The 15,529-nt window shown below is 41.5% G+C and overlaps 1 protein-coding gene across 4 annotated transcripts in view; it reads right to left on the minus strand.

The window, feature by feature from the left end:
- AKAP9 (A-kinase anchoring protein 9) overlaps positions 1–15,529 on the minus strand; it is a 97,108-nt gene that overhangs the window by 3,123 nt on the left and 78,456 nt on the right. For all 4 annotated transcript variants that reach the window (XM_072329045.1, XM_072329043.1, XM_072329042.1 and 1 more), the window contains 18 exons: positions 15,008–15,154; positions 14,161–14,673; positions 13,664–13,727; positions 12,828–12,946; positions 12,109–12,300; positions 11,454–11,639; positions 10,702–10,846; positions 9,924–10,143; positions 9,123–9,273; positions 7,784–8,452; positions 5,448–5,656; positions 4,774–4,882; positions 3,752–3,937; positions 2,998–3,189; positions 2,371–2,603; positions 1,709–1,794; positions 1,046–1,166; positions 17–156 (listed from right to left, as the gene is read on the minus strand). In XM_072329045.1, the coding sequence (XP_072185146.1) occupies positions 17–156; positions 1,046–1,166; positions 1,709–1,794; positions 2,371–2,603; positions 2,998–3,189; positions 3,752–3,937; positions 4,774–4,882; positions 5,448–5,656; positions 7,784–8,452; positions 9,123–9,273; positions 9,924–10,143; positions 10,702–10,846; positions 11,454–11,639; positions 12,109–12,300; positions 12,828–12,946; positions 13,664–13,727; positions 14,161–14,673; positions 15,008–15,154 (3,682 nt within the window). The remainder of the gene's footprint in view (positions 1–16; positions 157–1,045; positions 1,167–1,708; positions 1,795–2,370; positions 2,604–2,997; positions 3,190–3,751; positions 3,938–4,773; positions 4,883–5,447; positions 5,657–7,783; positions 8,453–9,122; positions 9,274–9,923; positions 10,144–10,701; positions 10,847–11,453; positions 11,640–12,108; positions 12,301–12,827; positions 12,947–13,663; positions 13,728–14,160; positions 14,674–15,007; positions 15,155–15,529) is intronic.

Here is a 15,529-nt window from a genome sequence, read left to right on the forward strand (position 1 = left end):
GTGCCCCAGCCCATACCTGACTGCACGCTGCCGAGCCGCCTTTGCAGTGCCTCCAGGCGGTGGATGTAATCCGTTAAAGCTCTTTCTGGATCATAGTTCTGCAGCTGAGAACACGCGAAAGAGACTGGGTTCAGGTCGGCATGCATACTGTGGAACCTGGGGGCAGAAGAACACAGATGCTTTTCAAAAGCAACATTTCAGATCAAAGAGAATCAGCAGACGTAGCAGGGTACTGGAAGTGAGCAGGGACACCTACAGCTGCACCAGGCGCTCAGAGCCCCACCCAGCCTGACCTTGACTGCCTCCATGGATGGGGCATCCACCACCTTTCTGGGCAACCTGTGCCACTGCCTCACCGCCCTTACTGTAAAGCACTCATTTCTTCTATTGTCCCTGGTCCTGTCACAACACAGCGCCTCCCCCAGGAGAACCTCCTCGCCCAACTGCATTTTCTTTCTACCGCACCTGATCTGTTCCTGCATTTCTCTGAGAACAAGACTGCAAATTCCTACTGAGACTGCAGCAGAAGCCGTGGTAGATTTTTCTATTAAGAAGCTTGTGCAAACAAGGACACAGCCATCCGCACGGGATTCTGGCCTTCTTCGGTGCTTTCTGTAAATTAAAGTCAAAAGTGGCTAAAATAGACTAAATACCTTCTTTATGTAAAGCATTATGATTGCCACAAACTAAGGTTACAGATGTTGAGGTGGTTCATATAAACACAAAGATCCCAAATGACTGGAATCCAATCTGTGGGAAAGCTCGGAGCCCACGGAACTTTCACCTGCTGGACCAACACTGGCCAAGAAGACAGCAGCAAGCTGTCTGCAAGCACAACAGCAACATCGGCAAGCATTGGCCTTAATCTGGCAATGAGAAAGTGCCCATCAAAGGTCTGAGCTGCACTTGGTTATATTTCCTTATGGAAAAAAAATGTTTAGAAACTTCTGGCATTAAAGATCATGAACCGCATCAGTAAATGCTGACACGTTCATGCAGCTGAGCAGCGTTCTGACAGAGAATCGTTGTCTGGAGCAGAACTTACTTTTGTTGGAAGTTTATAGGAGATCTGGGAGACTCCATGTCTGATCGGGACCTGTAGGAAAGCCTTTGTTCTCCATAGAGATCCATGCCACTGGAGAAGGAGTCAGGCCGTAATTCATTACCTAAAAGTAGAAAAGCCAACGCCTTGAAAACTAAAACACAAACAAAACCGTAACACCTTGTGCACATCACTGGGAATTTTAAGTGCAAGTTTTTTGTCTCCATTTTGCAAAAGCAGGGTTTAGCAAGATGCGGGTTCTTTGTTGTTAATGAAAAGCACGTTCATTTAATTATACAGCAAAAGCAACAGTTTGCTGCTGGTGAAGAGCTTGGAAAGGGCACTTAGTGCTGTGGTGTAAACACAGGGCAGCCGCTCCACACATCTCTGATTCCTCTGCCTTACAAACACACACTGTTTGTTGTATTTTGTTTACAATCCCACCCACAAGAGTGCAAAATGAGACTGAAGAGAAAGCAAACAGGTAAGTGGTCACGTTAGACATTGAAACTACCAGAAACAAGTTAATCCAAGCAACTATGGCAAAAGGAAGGGGGCACAGCAGCCCAGTTGTTGCACAAGACAATGCAAATCAAAGCCACCTACATTAAGCAGCAAAGTGACTTGAGAATAACGATTTTCAGTCACTACTGGGCTACAGCTTACCTGTGTTCTGGCTAAAGACATCCCTACTGAGGCTTAAGATACCAGAACCAGTAACTCTGTGCCATCGACGAACCAGGAACTTCATTCTGGAATTGAAAAACAAAATAACCACAAATGCTAAACTTTGGGCCAAAAGAAGCAGTCATTTAAACAAATACTCTGCTTTTATATTCTAGAAGAGTAAGACTTTCTTGAAAGCCAAACAAAATTAATACATGGGGACTAAAAACATGACAATTAAGTAGAAAACTTCCTTAGACACATCCCTAGAGCCTCTGCAAACTCTGCTGTCAAATGGCCTGGGTTGAAAAGGACCTCAAAGATCATCAAGTTTCAACCCCCATGCTACGTGTAGAGTCGCCAACCACCAGAACAGGCTGCCCAGAGCCACATCCAGCCTGGATGCTTTCAGTTTATTCTCTGCAATTGCAGTGATTCCAGAGGTGCTGCATAAGTCAGAACGGACAGCAAACAACGGAAGAGCAGGGCATCAGCATGTTAAAATGGCACCAAATGTACTTTTTTGCCCAGTTACATTCCCCAGATCTTAACAGCAGAGTATTATGAATAAAAGCCTCAATTAAAATAGGTATGTAAATGGATGTGAGGCACTGTAGGTTCAGTGCACACATCCATCTGAAACTGAACTTCCTCCAGCTTACCTTGAAATTGCAATGGACACTCTGACCGCAGAGCGAAATCTTGTAAAACCTTTTGAATGATGTGTGATGATCTCAAGGTCTGTGTAAGTGGGCTGCCCACCCATCCGTGCAATGAGGGCCAGCGTGGCTTCTTCACACTCCTGGAATCCACCCAGTAACAGCAGCAAGTATTTCTTCTGATAAATGAGAGCTTTCCGGAAGCTCTCAGCTCGGAGGTATTTGCCATAAATTCTCTACAAGATGGAAAACAGAAGAAGCAGCCTAAGCTCCACGAATGAGTACAGTCATAACTTTTGACATCACAGCTCCTCTGTGATTATTCACTTCTTGCTGCTATGGAGAAGCCTGTGCTACAGCTCACACCCGGTGAATGCAGCATCATAATCTGGGAACCACCTGAGGAGCAAGAAATGGAGTACATGCAAAAGGACAACGCAGTGCTTGCTTGTCTTTGTTGGGGATAACAACTGACAGAGTTACGTATGTAAGGATGTTAAATTTGGATCTAAAATTATCATCTGCTCCGTTAGAAAAAGCAGAGAGAACTCAGAAAAAGCAGGGTCCAAACTGAAGTGACAATGAAACAAACCAGTCACAGCTATTAGGCAGGCAACAAAGTCTCCCTACCCTTAAAAGAACATTTTCAGTATCCGATCCCAGTTCTCTGAGGAAAGCTTCACTCCGGAGCTCTGCTCTCAGCTTGGACAGCTCTGCATCAGCTTGTTTCAAGGACTTCTGCAGTGTCAGCTTTTCTCTGTTCCAGTTTTCCTTCTCAGAGGCAACCAGCGTATCGATGTTCACCCCAACGTCTGATGAAGACTGGAGGAGAAGGAACTGTATTAGAACCAGACAGTTTGGAAAAGCTCGAGCTGTGTCGTTCTGGTCGGTGGTTTGGTGGAGAGCTCATAAAATTACTGATTAAAAAACACCAAACGTTTTCCCACAGAAAGGATCTGAGGTCACCCTGCACCCTAATGCCTCCAGTGCATGGAGCCTTGTAGCCTGTCCAACATCCTAGGGCCAAACAAATCCGCTGCAACGGACCAACTTAGCTCAGTGATGCTGGAGTTATCTGGACCTATTTTGCTGCCCAGCTGGGCGATGAGGTGCAGATTAAAAAGAGCAGCACATGGAATTCTTAAAAAAAAAGTTAACAAAGGTGGTTAAAATGAAAAACTTGACAGTAAGCAGTGAGTCCGGATGCCTTGTCCATAGGACAAGAATAACCAGCATCCATTCACTTTGTAGAAGAAAGCTGAGAAAGACAGATAGCTCCAACACCCTCATTTAGGTGATGAGCACTAATGCTCTTTGTTACTTCACAGCGCAACGCTTTTATGCCTACATGGGCTTCACTAGAGCTGCACCACTGAAGACCTACACGTTCTCCAGAAGTACGTCTGTGCTGGTATCTCCTCAGTTCTTCCTCCAGCTTCATGACTGCGTTCCTCAAATTATTCTTCTCCTCACTGAGCCTGCTGACAAAGCCGGTGAGTTGGGCGTTCTGCCGCAGCAGCCGCTCTGTCAGGGAGCTGGAGGGAGTCCCAGGTGGCAGCGCCAACTTCAGCTGCAAGGAAAACAGAAAACCAAACCATGTGTGCTCCATCCGAGGTGCCAACTTTAAAATATTTTGGTTTGCAGGAAAAATATTTTTATGGACAACGACAACAACGTCGTCATCACTTATATGAAGAAGTTGTACATCTAAGCTACAGGCCAACGTGGCTTTCTCCATGCTTATCCCATATTAACAGCAGAATACTTCATGAAATCTCAGTTATTCCAACCACAGAAGCGTGCAGAACCTCTTTTACTATGCTTAGATTTATCCAACCAGGAAGAAAGAAAGACAAGCCCGAAGATTTTCACGAGTCACACAGAAAACACTTGCTTACAATGCAAGTAAGATCGAGCCAGGCTCAGTTACAACCACATACTGTTCAGGTCTTTGTAACAGATGTAACACTCATTCCATTTCAGGTTTTATACACACTGCTCAATTTCCTTTGGTAAATACACAGCAGTTGCACTCAACATCTTGTATCAACACAATGAAGTAAATACTAAAGGTTGATTTTAATGCCAGGAAATACTGAGCGGTATCCTCAGTTATGGAAACGCTGCTGGAAGGAAAATATATTTTTCTAAAGAAAAAGGTGTGAAAAGCAATGTTTAGCAATTATTGTGGAAAAGTTTCACATTAAAAGTGTTTAAGATAATTCAAATTATAAAGCAGGGGAGGTGGTTTACATTTCACCAGCTCCAAGGCAGCACCTCCTGGGGGAGACTTTCCTCTATGAAGTACAGAGCCGTGTCAGCACAGCTTCAACAACTCTGTGCTGCTTTCCACTCACATCTCACCATCCAAACTCTCCCACCGAAGTTATGGCATTGCATTCTCACCTCTTCCAGACAGGACACCCCAGGAAGTTTTTGCAGCTCTGAAATAACTTCTTCAATAGCATTTTGTATTGCAATAAAGTCCTGATCATCTGCTGCTTCAAACTGCAACCTGAAATGACAAGGACAGTTTCATTACCACAAAATCAGGCCAACAGAGCAGCAACTTCCCAGTGAACACCTGCTGGGCCTTCAGCAAACCACATCAACACAGATACTGGAGATATGCCCACATATTCAAAGGCATTCAATGACTCTTAGGTACATAAATTAAATTGGCTCTCGTGACTAGAAAATACTGATTTTGGGGGGGGACGATGACAGAGGCACAGCTGTAGCAGTAACCTCTACATTCTTCCTCTTCCACTGTGAATTTTTTAATTATTGAATTGTTTTACAATGATCTTCCACCTACACCTATCTCAGTTCATTGTTATCAGTTTGCCAACAGAACGATTTTGCTGTAACTTATAAAGGACCACATGGAACAGGAAGGAGCACAGTGATGGACGCTCTGCGATCCTGTTTAACAGCATATCTCAAGCAAATAGAAGCATGTACTATGAAAACAGAGCAACACAAAGACTAGGCTACAGCGCGTGAATTATGATTAAAACCTCGTGTGTTAGCTCACGGGTTGCTATTAACCACGATCAGCAGCTGAAGACTGGTCTAACCTGCTAGCAGCCTTCTGAGCCAATTGCTTTAGCTTTGGAGATGCACTTTGCAGCTTTTGTCTCACAGCCTCCAGAATTCCAGTAGCTGCAGAGAGGTCTCCTCCTCCTCCTGTCAGTGTGGGGTACGTTGATTCATTCATCTCAGCTCCTCCCATTTTCTGTTGGAGAACCCAATTTCTTGTTCTTTCATTGGATGTATCCCACGTAGTCTGCACATCAAAATAGGATTATGTAAAAACACTTTTTATAATATATAAAATTAATATTAAAATATTATATTACAATATAATGCTTTTAAGTAGAAGCATTTAATTCTGAGATACACTCAAAAATTATAGATCATAATTCTGACAGAGAAAGGAGCGTGGTGTGACTATTCTACTGCTGTAGTGTACCACTCCAACTACCACTTCTGAGTGGTATCATAGACTCACAGAACCATAGAATGGCCTGAGTTGAAAAGAACCTTAAAGATCATCCAGTTTCAACCACCCTGCTATGTGCAGGGTCGCCAACCACCAGACCAGGCTGCTCAGAGCCACATCCAGCCTGGCCTTGAACACCTCCAGGGATGGGGCATCCACAGCCTCCTTGGGCAACCTGTTCCAGTGTGTCACCACCCTCTGTGTGGAAAACTTCCTCCTAGTATCTAATCCAAGCTTTCCCTGTCTCAGTTTAAAACCATTCCCCCTTGTCCTGTCACTATCCACACTCATAAATAGTTGTCCCCCCTTCTGTTTCTACGCTCCCTTCAAGTATTGGAAGGTCACAATGAGGTCTACTCAGAGCCTTCTATTTTCCAAGCTAAACAAGCCCAGTTCCCTCAACCTTTCCTCATAGGAGACGTGCAACAGCCCTCTGATCATCTTAGTGGCCCTCCTCAGGTCCCACTCCATGAACTCTGTGTCTTTCCTGTGCTCCCTGCTGGCTACTCCTTCTCTATGGCACCCCAGGATACAGCTGGTCTTCTGGGCTGCAAGCTCATGCTGCTGGCTCATGTCCAGCTTGTCTACCAAATTGGGTACCAGGTGATGCCTTTCTTGGTTAAGATCTTGCTGTCATAGATCTAAAGAAGTGAATTCATTCAGTAAACTCAGCTGATCAGAAGCCTCCAGCCTTTCTGGTTTAAACACCATCAGCTCCTTTACCAGCTGTGCCTGCTTCATGAGACCAATTCAGAGTCAGAGATACGGGACTGGAAACACCCACCATGGTCATGGTCTTTGGATATTTAATGACAGTGAGGTGCCAATGAGGGGTAAAAAACAAAATCAGGGTATTGTAAATGTCACAGCAAGCAGGAGGACTCTCATTATTTGAAATCACTGGCAGATCCTGGACAGAAAATCATGCTGTCTACTGCTGATGAAGGGAAGATGCCTTGTGGGCCACTGCAACCTGATCCAAAGGAAAACTGTTCCTTGATCACAGTGCTCGCAGCTAAGTCTGACCAGGATGTCTGGTGCTATCAGCTACTGCAAACTACTGGTAGTTGCCAATGCTTCAGAAGATTAAAAACAGTAGCCAAATTTGATGAAGACACAAGTGTCCTTCCTGGCTACAACTGCTGTCTAAGAGAAAGCAATGATTCCGGGATGGGCAAAGAACATGGACAGCAGAGTGGCAAGTCTCCTGTCAACCACCTCCTTTCAGACTATTCACACAGCACCCACTGATCATCACTTACATCTTACAGGGAAGTTTCTAAAGAGCTTTAAAGGTCATTAAGAAACCATTACAAAACTGCCCAAACCCTTTATGAGGGAGAAAAGCTCACTGGCAACAGTGGTTCCAATTTCTAATAAACTAAACATTAGGCTGAATTCTGAAATTATTTTCCTACATTGATTTCTTCCTTCTATTTTGTTCGTTAGCTTACCCAAATTCACTCCTATGCTGTTAGACTACATATTCATTTAATTCCTGCAGTTGCTGGGAGATCAGCTTTGATGTTACAAAGACCATTCATAGTTCATGAACCTTAGTTTACATTAAGAACCATGTCTGGAGCTCTTCTCATGAGACTGAATGAAGGGAATATTCTTTTTTACTGTACCTAAATATAAAATGCATGTATACACTCAGATACATATCTCCTGCTCACTCTTCTCCTTACACATCTCCACAGCTTCATTCTCAGAGGATGTGAGTGCATAGTTCCAGACAGCAAAACAAGAGTGTTTCCCCCTTTCTCTGATGCCTGTATTTTGGCACATGTAGTTCACCAGCTATTTTATGGATTAAAGGCACGGTGACAAACAACAGGAATTAAACAACAGAATTAAAAGCAAAATTGCACAGTTCAGAATCACACACTGCTCTCAGACCTACCGTACCTCATTTTGATTGTGGCTTGGTGTTCTTCTGGCTTCTTTTTTCCCTTCACTCTCTTGCTCCTTCACCCGTAGTTCTTGGATTACTTCCTGCAACTTCTTTGTCTCATTCCTTAGTTTATGAACCTCTTGCTCTTTTTGTCCCAGTTGCCACTGAAGGTCTTCTACTTTGGACTCCAGTTCATGGAGTTTCTTCTGTGTAATTATGTTAGCATCTTGTTCTGCCTGTAATGCTTTCCTCTGGATTTGCCTCTCTTTTTCCATTTGCTGTCTCACTTGCACAGATTCCAGTTTATACTTCTCCATCTCACTCACTAACTCCACTATACGGTCATGCTTTTCATCCATTTGTTTCTGTAGCTCTTTAAGTAATTCCTCAGATGGATTAGGTGTTCCAGCCTGCCCCTTATGCTCAGCACTTTGAAGCTGAGCACACAGCTCCTTTTCCCTTTCCAGTGCACTGCTTATTTCAAGAGCTCGAACCTTCTCTGATTCAAGAAGAACCTGCAACTCAGAATTACGGCCTCGTTCACGTGACAGCTGGGCAGCACTGAGTGCTTCTTGGGATTCGATTTTCTGTTGCAGATCACTTGACAGTTGTTTCTCCTCTTCCAAAAGTTCATTTAACTGTAAGTTCTTTTGTTTTTGATCTTCAAGTGAAAATTTTAAATCCTTCCATAAGAAAACAGAAGAAAGAAAATGATGAAATCCATTCAATATACACTTTGCAAGTTGCAGAAATGCTAGCTGTACATACTTCAACATGTTGTGCTGTTTGCAAATTAATGTGACAATATACCAAATGCTGCAGATGCAGCTGATTTTCAACATATATTCTAGGTGGTGTCTGTACTCTAAAATCAGGTCATCTCCAAAAATAATGCTTTTTACGTGATACAGCTGTAGATAAAACCAACTCCTTTTATTTTCTAAAGCTGTGGCAAGGAGTTTCCAAGTTAAGATTTCAAGATGTAAATAAATCTATACTATTGAACTGGCTGCTTCTTTTTTGTCTTAATGATTACTAGGATACCTGTTCTACGTGTAGCCCTGTTAGCAGTGTCTTCTTTAACAGTTGTTCAACATATTCTACAGAACAGAATATTTCTGCATTGAACATGACTCACATAGTTGTAAAATTCCTATTAGCTTAAATGCCTTTCCCCACTCCTCCCCCACTCATTTTTTCAGCTCTAGATGGTATAACGTTGCTGTTTAAGATGTGAACACGGACAAAAACATGAAGACACTGGAGAAAAATCTAAGTCAAGATTAAACGTTCACCAAAAGAATATGCATGCTTCTTAATGTTTCAGGGCATTTGGGATCACGGAAGAAATACCTCAAGCTCTTCTCTTCGCCTTTCCTCACTGCGTTCCATTTTAGCTTTCTCCTTTTCCAAAGCCCACTGTAACTCCCTTGATTTCTTCTGTTCCCTGGCCATTGTATCCTTGAGAACATCCAGCTCAGCTGCTTTTTCTTTAACTTCAGTCCTAAAATATAAGTGGGCAGTTAGATCATGGCTGTCGTACTGCTGAAGCGACATCAGTTACATGATACTACTTTTATCTTGTGCTTGTGTAGTAGAATAAAAACGAAAAGCCTATTTAGAAGAACGAGCCTAGATAATTCAAACATCAAAGAGAGCTGCATAGCTCAAAAATGAAGAAGCATGTCTGTATTCCTGACTTTATAGCAGCCACGTTTCATGAGTTAGTGGTTAGTGTTCAACTTAACCCACTCATTGGCCAAAGTTTGAAAGGATGCAGGGAAAAAGCATCTTGTCACGTGTCTCAAAGGATCTGTAAAAGTTATGAAGAAGTCTGTAAGGCGATATCAATTTGAACCGTGCGATTATTTGCTGTCACTGACATTACAACACTGTACAAAGACACACCAGTCTGGTACAGACATTAATAGTTATGGCTTTCCTGAGTGCCAAATAATTTGGTACCTCTGATGCTGGCCACAGCAAAGCAATGCTTAGAGTCCATTTTTGGTAGGCATGTTCTACAGAAAAACTGAGACTCATTTACGTTACATGAGACCAAATTTCTGACTAAAATCAATGCTGTGGTTTCAGGTGACACAGAAATTATCGTATTTGCTGCCAATACTGAAAAGTTGAAACTGAAAGCTGTACCTGATGGTTTCTAAGTCCTTGAAGTGCTTGTGCTGTGCTTTCAGAGTTGTTTCAAGCTCTAATTTGGCCTGGGCAAGTTCATTCTTCAGTTCAGCACTCATCATTCTCTCTGAGTTCAACTGTTCCTGTAGCTCAGCTGCTCTGTCCTTCACACTCCGGAGCTCCACTTGCATCTCCAGTATCTGTGACTGCTTCTGCTGCATGCTGTACTCCAGCATTTCTAATGGGAGCACCATTAACAAGGATATCAGTCTAGTAACCAAACACCGCCATTCGTTTGGGACCAGTTTCCCACAGCACAGAGAATGACCATAAGGCTATCGCTAACAGTGATATTTAAAACAAATATATTCATCAAATAGCAGTGTGAAAACAAAGATGTCTTTTACACTGGAAAACATTTCCTCCTTTCCAAGAGATCCCTTCAATTCTTCGAATGATTTACAAACTATACGCACAACCAGATCCGTATCTATCATCTGGCTTACGAGCAACATAACAAAGGTAGCTGCACACATCTACTCTTGGCCAAATATTTGTGACAGAACATTGAAAGCACTTACAGCTGAAGTTTAACGTACGTTTGCTCACTGAACTTTTTGTTGTTCATTCTTCCTCTTGATTTACTATGCAACTTGGAAAAGTTCAGAAAGCACAGAAAACAATCTCAAAATACTCAATTTTTATAGCAATTTCGGTAATTCAGTGTCAGCAATTCTCCACTTACAATCAGAACAGCACTTGCATGAAAATACATAGGAAATAACATTTAAATCACCTTGGCTTTTTGAATCAATTTCTTGTTCTCTCTTTGGGTTATTTTTCATACTGTTCATCTGAGCATGCAATACTTGAATCTCCATTAGCAAACTTCTTCTGTCTGCATCATGAAGGCAGTCCATTGCTGTTCTCTGGTTAATAGCCTGTTAGGATTGAGAACACACTTGAAAGTTAAAAACTCTGGATTCTATTAGAGTATCTACAGTGTGAACATCATTCCCATTTATATATTCACAGTCCACATATGTTCAAAACATTTAAAACCAAATCACAATTGGCACAATATTAAAACATGATAAAGAACTCTTTCTAATTTGCCTGCTGGGCACCAAAATTATAGAATCAGAAGAACTATCAGCTTTGTGGCAAATTATTAATTTCCTCACTGATCCTTCCGTGTCCCACAGGAGAATACGTGACCTCTCTCTGTTCCACAGCAACATTATTACTTCCTCTTCTTATAACAAGCTTCATATGCTTTTCCTCTTATACAGTGTAGCTTAGTTATAATTAATGGAATCAAACTCAGGGTAACTGTTTTTATTCAAATTCATCTCCCAAGGCTGTATTTTTTCCCCTTTCAGAGCCTACAAAAGCTCTTCTTATTAGACAAATATCTTCTCCTATAAGTCATAGTTTATTTTCCACTGTCTGCCACAGCTACATACATTTTTCAAAGAATTTATACATTTAAAAGTAAAAACCAACATAAATGTAAACAAGCCTCGACTTGAGTATGTTTTATGTTACCTGCTCTTGTAGCCTGTGCTCTAACTGACTCATCAGTATCACAGCATCCCTTGTGCCCAGTTCTGCAAGTTCAGTTTGAAACACGGCAAGAAGAACATTTTGTTCCCTCACAAAAACCTGCTGAATGGCACGCAGGAGTTCTCCTCGCCAGTCTGAGTCGCCTTCAGGAGGTTCAGTCGCATAAATCTACAACAGCAAGCACCGATTTAAACATTTAGCAGAATTCAAAGATAACACCAAAGATAACAACTGACGTTACCATGTATGCAGAACGTATGTTTTTAGTGGAACACTGGACACCTTACATAACATTCGTTCATACAAATGGATACATTTTTGTACGCCTGATTTCTTCTGCATGCACAAATACTCAACTTCACCAGCTTTTTTTCCCTTTCCTGTCAGAAAGCTATCGTTTCACAGCTGCTGGAAACACGCCTTCCAGATAGAATCAGTATCAGAATTTAGCAACTACAGGCATAACTGGAGGTATATTTTGTTAACAGAAAGTGCAACATGCAGCCTTACTGCGTACTTCTGAAATCGTGGCTTGCAGTGATATATGTGCAGTATTAAAAACTAAGTTATGTGTGTGCATGATAAGGTTCTCTTAATCAGTTTTGTTTCAGAAAGAATCTTAGAATACTGTTTATACCTCAGCTTCTCTGTGAAGTTGCATTTTTGAAATAAGGTCTTTCAAAGATGAGATGGTGCTTAGAAAGGCTTTTCTTTCCTCAAGCCAAGATTCTGGCCCTTGCTTAAGAGGTGGCATCTCCCTTTCACCATAGGGAAATTCAGTGAGAGACAGCACCTGTACGCCTTCACGATGGACTGCTCTCAGCAAACCCTGCAATAAATACAAAAAGAAATCAGAAACATCAGTCATAGAATCACAGAATCACAAGGTTGGAAAGGACCTACAAGATCATCAAGTCCAACCGTCCTCCCATCACCATTGCTATCACAAGCTACTAAATCAGATGTTGTAGCTCCTTGTCCAGATGCCTCTTGAACACTGCCAGGGACCACCATCTACCACCTCCACCACCTCCCTGGGCAGCCATTCCAGTGCCTGACCACTCTGAGAGAAAACGTTTTTCCTTATGTCCAGTCTAAACCTCCTCTGGTGCAACTTGTGGCCGTTTCCTCGGGTCCTGTTTGTTGCCTGGGAGAAGAGACTAAACCCCTCCTCATCACAGCCTCCCTTCAGAAAGTTGTAGAGTGCAGTGAGGTCTCCCCTGAGCCTGTCTTCTGGACAGCTCACACTTACAAACGATCTAAAAGACTCACTATTCACTAACTAAACAGTAACTAAACTAAGCTTTTAGTACCGTCATTCTTGTTCTACAATAAAACTGCTCAGCTCCATTTTACCTTAATTTTTTGAGGAAGCAAATCTGTTGAAGTTTCACCTTCATCTGGTCCTTCTGATATTGTGTCAGATCCTTGGGTCTGAGCAAGACACATTCCTTGACTCCAGTCTGAACTGGAGTCTAAAATAAAAGGAGAGTAAAACATGAAAGCTGGATTACTGTGAAACTTTGAAGAATAGACATCAAAGAAGCATTTCTGTTGTACTGTGGTTGCATGTCACCACAGTTGATTCTACGCTTGGAGACTATTTGTTTTACAGTTTTTCCATTTCAAATCAGTGGCAGCAAAAAACCAAACCAAAGCAAACCAAACACTGCCCTCCCCCTCCAAAACGCCAAACTTTAGATTACTATTTTAGAAGAAAAACAACTGATTTACACAACTACATTCACTAAATGAATCTTCTTAGTATGCTTGGCCTTTGTATATGACAAGGATTGCATTAATGATCTCTGTTCGTCCTGAGGAAGTCTGAACCTGCCATCATCTCTCACTGCTACAGACTAGTAGCTTTCAATTCATCAAGATATGACAGAGTTATGTTGAAGAGATACTGAAATATGTAAGAAGAATACAGACAGTCCAATTGGAAGATAAAATCATATCTTGACTCAGCCCATCTTCAATCCCTCTATTTTTTTCTTCTGTAACAGTGTAATAGACATGGTATGCTTGAATGCACAGAACCCTTTTTTTAGTGTAATTATAGTTCTGCCTTTATCTGGGGGGCAATTTTTGATCCTTACAACATAAACTTCAATAGTAAACTTGCTATTAAAATGCAAATTTAATTTATAGTGCTGACCATGTGAAATATTCTAGAACAAGTTTCTTACCACTAGAACCTCCATCTCTAGCTTGATATGGTGGAGAACGTACTAATCCAGAAACTGGGATTCCCTATATTCAGAAAAGAGAGCAGTCAGACCTTGAGTAATCTCACATCCACTCCTAATAAAGGAGCTAATTCCAACAAGGCTAAAACGATACGAGTGTCTCTCTTCAGTTCCCCCCGCCATCAAAGTAATCAAAGTGGAGAGTGAAAAGATGGTGTGCAATAGTGTGACGTACACTTGTCCCCGCTTCACAGAGCATGGTAAGTTCAAGAAATAGCACTAGAAAGCATCTAACAGCTGAACACACTCCCAATTTTGAATTGCTGAGGAAGTGGTTCACAATCTCCGCCTAGGCCATAGAAACATCACAACACTTAAAATCTTTACATTAATGTCCATTAATGGTGGCTCACAGTTATATTTAAAATGGAAATTTCTGCAGCAGGAGCAAAAGCAGAAACCAAAATACTTCAATGAGTATAAAATAGGATACATACTTCTTTAGCTTGTAGACTCTCTATGACTTCTTTTAAAGAATTACATTCATCAGTTAATACTTGTACTGCAACAAACTTCTCTCTCTTCAATGCTTCAGATTCAGAGATATGCCTTGTCTCCATGTCCATGATTTCAGCAGCATGCAGTTCTTGCATTTGCTCAATTTTTTCATTAAATTCTCTTATGATCTCTGCAATCTCTTCTGAAGAGCAGGCACTTTGCAAGTCTATTTGAATTTCTGCATTTTTTACAGGGACTGGTGAAGTCTGGATATAGCTGCTGACATTCACAGACTTGTCTGTCTGTGAAGACTGTGAAGATGTGCTTTTCCCAGTTAGAGTAGACTCGTTGGCGAGTAAATCACACAGTATTTCTGCATCTTTTCTGCTTTCGGGTTTTGCCATGTCCTTTTCCATTCTCACATAATTTGCAAGCTTCTCTTCTGCTTGAACTAGCTTCTCTTTGACTTTGCACAGATCTTCCTGAAGGCGTACCAGATCTGCTTCTTTCACCTGTAAATATGGAGAATCTGAATTGCAGTTCCTCCAAATCCTTCAAAATAAACAAGACTTAAACAATTCTCTGTATAGCTGCAAGTCAGTTTAGCTCTATTTTAAAGTGTCTATGACACATGCTGACAAATGTTATATCCTAAGAAATACACCTCTAGATCCATGCTCCATACAGGATGTTTTAGAAAATGGCAAAGGTTATAATAAATCCTTTATAATCATTTGTTTTAAATACAGAATCACACAGAATCACAGAATTGTAGGGGTTGGAAGGGACCTCTAGAGACCATCGAGTCCAACCCCCAAATACATTATAGAACAATCTGGTTCTTACTGATAGTTCCTTCTGAAGTTTTTCTGTCTTTTCTCTGTAACTGCTCAATTCTTCCTTAGCAGCAGCTGCTTCTTCTTTAACTTTCTCTAGTTCAAGTTCATTAGAAACTGCATTATCATTTTGCCGCTCCGTGCGTTCTGTTCCTACCTACAATGCAACACAAGGTATGGAAAAAGAGGAAGAATCTCATGAACAATTAAGACTTAATAACATTGATTACTCATGCTGATTTACTAAAATCACACATGAAAATAACATAGGGAAAAACAAATCTATGTTATTTCAATTAACACATTCTCTAAAAACTAAGAACATTTTCCTTGATTAACTTCTACAAACTGGTTACCTGTGGGAGTAAAGACCACCTAGAAAGCATGGGGAGGAAGGCCAACAGCCAGTAGGAAAGTCTGATAGTATCACTGAATTTATAACACGTATATGACATTCATCCAATGTGTCCTTTGATGAAAGGTCTTTGAACCTTTTCTGGTCCAGTACTGAGTTTCACGGCCTCCTTGAACT

The sequence above is a fragment of the Excalfactoria chinensis genome, chromosome 2 (genome assembly GCF_039878825.1).
Source record: "Excalfactoria chinensis isolate bCotChi1 chromosome 2, bCotChi1.hap2, whole genome shotgun sequence".
Classification (NCBI taxonomy): Eukaryota; Metazoa; Chordata; class Aves; order Galliformes; family Phasianidae; genus Excalfactoria; species Excalfactoria chinensis.